This window comes from Oreochromis niloticus, linkage group LG1 (genome assembly GCF_001858045.2).
Source record: "Oreochromis niloticus isolate F11D_XX linkage group LG1, O_niloticus_UMD_NMBU, whole genome shotgun sequence".
Taxonomy (NCBI): Eukaryota; Metazoa; Chordata; class Actinopteri; order Cichliformes; family Cichlidae; genus Oreochromis; species Oreochromis niloticus.
In genome coordinates this window covers 8,462,860-8,467,434 of record NC_031965.2, presented here as the reverse complement: position 1 = coordinate 8,467,434, position 4,575 = coordinate 8,462,860, and the positions used below count along the sequence as shown (strand labels likewise).

The window sequence follows — 4,575 nt, the reverse complement described above, 5'->3', positions numbered from 1 at the left end:
TAATAATGTATGGTCCTTACATCACTATGTGTTACAAATGTACAATTTTTACTAGTCATATAATATTGATATCTGGCTAAAGACAGTGAGCAAACTGCTAATGCTGAAGCTTCCTATTAGGGATTAATAATCCAATCAGTCACATCACAATACCTAAAACCTGATCTTTCAGTTACAGTCTATGTAGTAAAGCCTTTCCTAATGAGTAACCCTGTGAGCCAGTAGTTTAGGTTGCAGATTCCTCCTTCAGATCCTGCACTGATTTAGGGCCCGATGCCACAAGTGGGAATGTCATCACGCCCATTATCCAAATATGTATGAAACAATTAGACCAATTTTTAAGACCTGGGAAGTTTGCCATGCAACAATACATCCCATTTTAATGGTCTTCAGACTGTGGAACTCACACTATTTGATTGTATCAAAAAGTTTAGCATAGGGGAGACCGGGGATAGTTGTAACGTGGGTCAGTTGTAACACTTCTAATTTCTCCAATCAGGGCTAAGTTTAAAATCATGTGATTCACTCTGTACATGCGCAATTCAGTTCTTCTATCACTGGTGAAAAATCAGCATCCTTCAACAAAGACAGACAATTTTAGAAGAAAAAAACTAATTTGTAAGCCAAAAAGTAAGTTTTTTGACTTTATTTCATTTTCTAATAGCACTAACTGCTTTGCAGTTAAACTCATCAAACTTAAATTATGTTATTTGTATGTCTATGGGGATATATTCTGTGCATGTCTTTAGTGCTAATGTTTTAGGTGTTAGCTGTAATGCGAGCTAGATCGTGGCTATAGGAGTCTGGGTCAGTTGTAACAGCAACAGCCTGGGTCAGCTGTAACAACCATGCAAATGTTACAACTTACCCCACTATTACTTTAACTCATATTTTTTTGTTTTCTTTGAATTACAGTATGCCTAGGTCATGGAAAAGACAGACTGACCGAGGGGTGCCTCTCAGTATTTTGGAGAGAGCATCAAATGATGTTAGAAATCAGGGAAAGTCCACCAGATCTGTGGCAAAATTGTATGGCCTTTGCCATGTCACTTTGCACCGATTTTGTAAAGAGAGGAAGAACCTGGATGAGCAGGGAGCAATGGAACTCCCACGTGTAGGATACCATAGTGGAAAGAAGGTCTTCACTGATGAACAAGAGAAGGAATTAACAGAATACCTGATGAAAGCTGCAGATGCATTTTATGGACTATGTCCACGTGAGGTAAGCAGATAGGAAGCAATAAAGGATAAGACAAGGGAAAGTTAGAAATTTGTAATGGTAGCAATTAAAAATATAGTATATCAGAAATACTAACATATTTCGTGATTAAAATTACAGGTAAAAGAACTGGCATATCAGCTTGCAGTGAAACATGGATGCAAATATCCAAAGTCATGGGACAAATTCTCAAGGGCTGGACCAGACTGGTTCTCAGCCTACATGAAACGAAACCCAACTTTGTCCATTAGAAGTGCTGAGGCTACAAGTCTGGCACGGGCCACCAGTTTTAATCAACACAATGTAGCAATGTTTTTCAAAAAATTTGATGAAGTGCTAAAGAGACACACCTTAACAGCAAATGACATATGGAATATTGATGAGACTGGCATAACAACTGTGCAAACCCCAGACAGAGTGATTGCAAAACGTGGCACTAAACAAGTTGGAGCAATGACATCAGCAGAGAGAGGTTCACTGGTCACCCTTGCATGTGCAGTTAATGCCATTGGCAACACAATTCCTCCAATGTTTGTGTTCCCACGCATACGTTATGCAGACCACTTTGTCAGAGATGGGCCAGTAGGAAGTATTGGCAGTGGAAATAAGTCAGGATGGATGCAAGAAACAGAGTTCCTCATCTTTCTAAAGCACTTTGCAAACCACACCAAGGTCAGCAATGAAAAAAAAGTGATTCTTCTCATGGATAACCACAGTTCACACCTGTCAATTGCAGCCATTGACTTCTGCAAGAGCAATGGAATTGTGATGCTCACATTTCCCCCTCACTGCAGTCACAAACTCCAACCACTTGACAGGAGTGTTTATGGCCCACTGAAAAAGATGGTGAACAGTGCAAGTGATTCCTGGATGAGAATGAATCCAGGAAAGACCATGACAATATATGAAATACCAGGTCTTGTCAGGACGGCACTTCCAGCAGCAGCTACACCAAAGAATATACAGGCTGGATTCCAGTGCTGTGGAATTTGGCCATACAATCCAAACATATTTGAGGACAGTGACTTTGCTCCATCACAGGTCACAGATCGTCCATATGGACATTTCTCCAGCTGACCAACAGTCCGCTCCTCTTGCTGCTCATCTCACCAGTCCTACAGCTGACGACATGACCACTCCTCCAGATGCTCACGTCTCCAGTCTCCCAACTGACCTCCAAGCTGCTCCCTCATCAGGCTGTGATGAAAACCCACAGACCTCCTTGGGCTTTAACCCAGAAGATGTGCGACCCTTACCAAAAGCTGGACCTAGAAAAACCCCTTCAACGGGAAGAAAAAGGAAACAAACAGCAATACTCACTGATACACCAGTTAAGATGGCTCTTGAAGCAGACCAGAGAAGCAGGAAAATAAGTTTTCCAAAGAAGAGGCTGTGCCAGAAACAAGGCAAATCCACTCCCACAAACCTAAAACAATCCAAGCTTTCCACATCACGAAAGAAAAATCAGAAAATGAATAACACTGAACAGGACAACACAGATTCCTCAGATGCTGATGAGAATTTCTGTATTGTGTGCATGGAAAACTTCAATAACTCAAAGCCAAAAGAAGCTTGGGTTAAGTGCCTGACCTGTGCACTGTGGGCTCATGAGGCCTGCACTCCAGGACAGCCATACATCTGTCACCACTGTGATTCTGATGGTGATTAAAAACTTGACAAAAACACATATAGTTCATTTGATGAAGCTGGTGCACAGCTACATTTTTTCAGGTTAATTATTATGTTCAAATGTGGCAAGAGTTGTCGGTTATAATCCCCACCGAGCCAATGAAGGCTCAATGAAGGCCAACCAAAATTATTGAAAAATTCAGTTGGTGAAAAGTTGTCTTTTTTTTTGTTACAGTATTGTTCAAAATCTATATTTCTGCACTCTGTCACACACTCCTACACACACTCACAAACAGCTACATAAATGTTTATAAGTGCATTCAGGTGTTAAATAAAAAAGATTACATCTTAAGATTTTGTCAGTACCCTTATTTCATTGTGTTACATCTCACCCCAGGGTATGTTACAACTAACCCAGACTATGGGGTTAATTGTAACATTTCACTCTTTGTGTTTGAGAGCATACCGTGCAATGGGTAATTGTGCTGCAGAGAAAATAGCTGCACTATTTAATAGCAGAGACATGTAAATACTTTGCATTACATTTTGAATCAACTACCTTAAAAGAGCTCCAATTTACAGACAGAAATGTCAAAAATGTTACAACTATCCCCGGTCTCCCCTACATTCTGGTTTGACTGCTTTAAATTCTTTGCAGCACAGATTAGCATTAACTATGAATGGTTATTACCACCTCCTGCTGTGTAAGCTAAGACCTGCATATTTCTTCTTGAAATAAAGCAGAATACTGAACGTAAATGTAAAACTTACAATGTTCAAACAACCTGTCCAGTATGTAACCCACCTCTCTCCCTCTGGGAGCTGGATCATACTTTAACGTGACTATATCTAGTCTGATATAGAATGCACACTTGTGAGAGAGAGGACTAAGATAAGCCTTTCTAACAAGCAAGGCTGGCATTGCCTTTGTTGAAATCATCATAATCAACTTCTAGAGAAGTTTTTTTTCACTTTCTTTGTCTTAAACAAAACAAACAGCTGTGTTGCTCTAGATTCCTGCCAAAGTATATCAGTCCACACGTGCTTGGTATCAGAACAGAGCAAATTAAACACACAAAAACAAAGAGAGATTTAACCCCAGATTACATTACACTGACTTACAGACTTTCCTAACTATAAGCACTAATACAAACCTAAACCGAATCTTAGCTGGCTGAGGGAGAAATGTGCACATCTTGAATATTTTATCTTTTGCACCTGTTTTTCTTACAACAGGTGCCAGACTGATGTTGTTGGGTATCTCTATAATATTGTGAGGGCTTAACCTTAAAATAGTCTGAAATGACATAGCCCATGTTAGGATTTGGCCATATATAACATTGGATGTGTTCTGTAGAAAGTCAATTTGGAGGTAGCCAGTTTATACTAAAATCCACTTATGTATAATTATTGTGTTGGTATTTGACTATTACAGATGAATAATAGCTGAAATGAATATAAAAACAATGACCTCTACAGAAGGCTGTCCTAGTTAATCAAATAAAAAAGAAACTAATTTACAGTTTAGTAATAATAATAAATACACAGATCAGGCATAGTAATCAGCTGATTTCCAGCTGTACCAAGCTGTTAAGGGCTCAACCAGAGCCCTGAACAGTGACATGCTGGTCAGACATGATCATACATCTAATCACAAGTCAATGTGTCTCACAGAGGTGCAAATAGTGTTCACATGTCATCATGTTGTCAGCTTGAAAGATATTCTT

At 39.5% G+C, this 4,575-nt stretch overlaps 1 protein-coding gene across 1 annotated transcript; it reads left to right on the top strand.

The window, feature by feature from the left end:
* Positions 1 to 1,099: 1,099 nt before the first annotated feature.
* On the top strand, positions 1,100 to 2,895 carry LOC112847378 (uncharacterized). The gene is made up of 2 exons (XM_025909022.1): positions 1,100 to 1,222; positions 1,340 to 2,895. Exons 1-2 carry the CDS (start codon positions 1,100 to 1,102, stop codon positions 2,294 to 2,296), a joined length of 1,080 nt encoding a protein of 359 aa, XP_025764807.1. The 3' UTR covers positions 2,297 to 2,895.
* The last annotated feature ends 1,680 nt before the right edge of the window (positions 2,896 to 4,575 follow it).

What these genes read in the sequence shown, in the direction of transcription:
- LOC112847378 (XM_025909022.1), top strand. Translation starts at nt 1,100, where the DNA reads ATGGAACTCCCACGTGTAGGATACCATAGTGGAAAGAAGGTCTTCACT. An exon ending in ATGGACTATGTCCACGTGAG is followed by an intron (nt 1,223 to 1,339) that starts GTAAGCAGATAG and finishes TTAAAATTACAG; the next exon opens with GTAAAAGAACTGGCATATCA.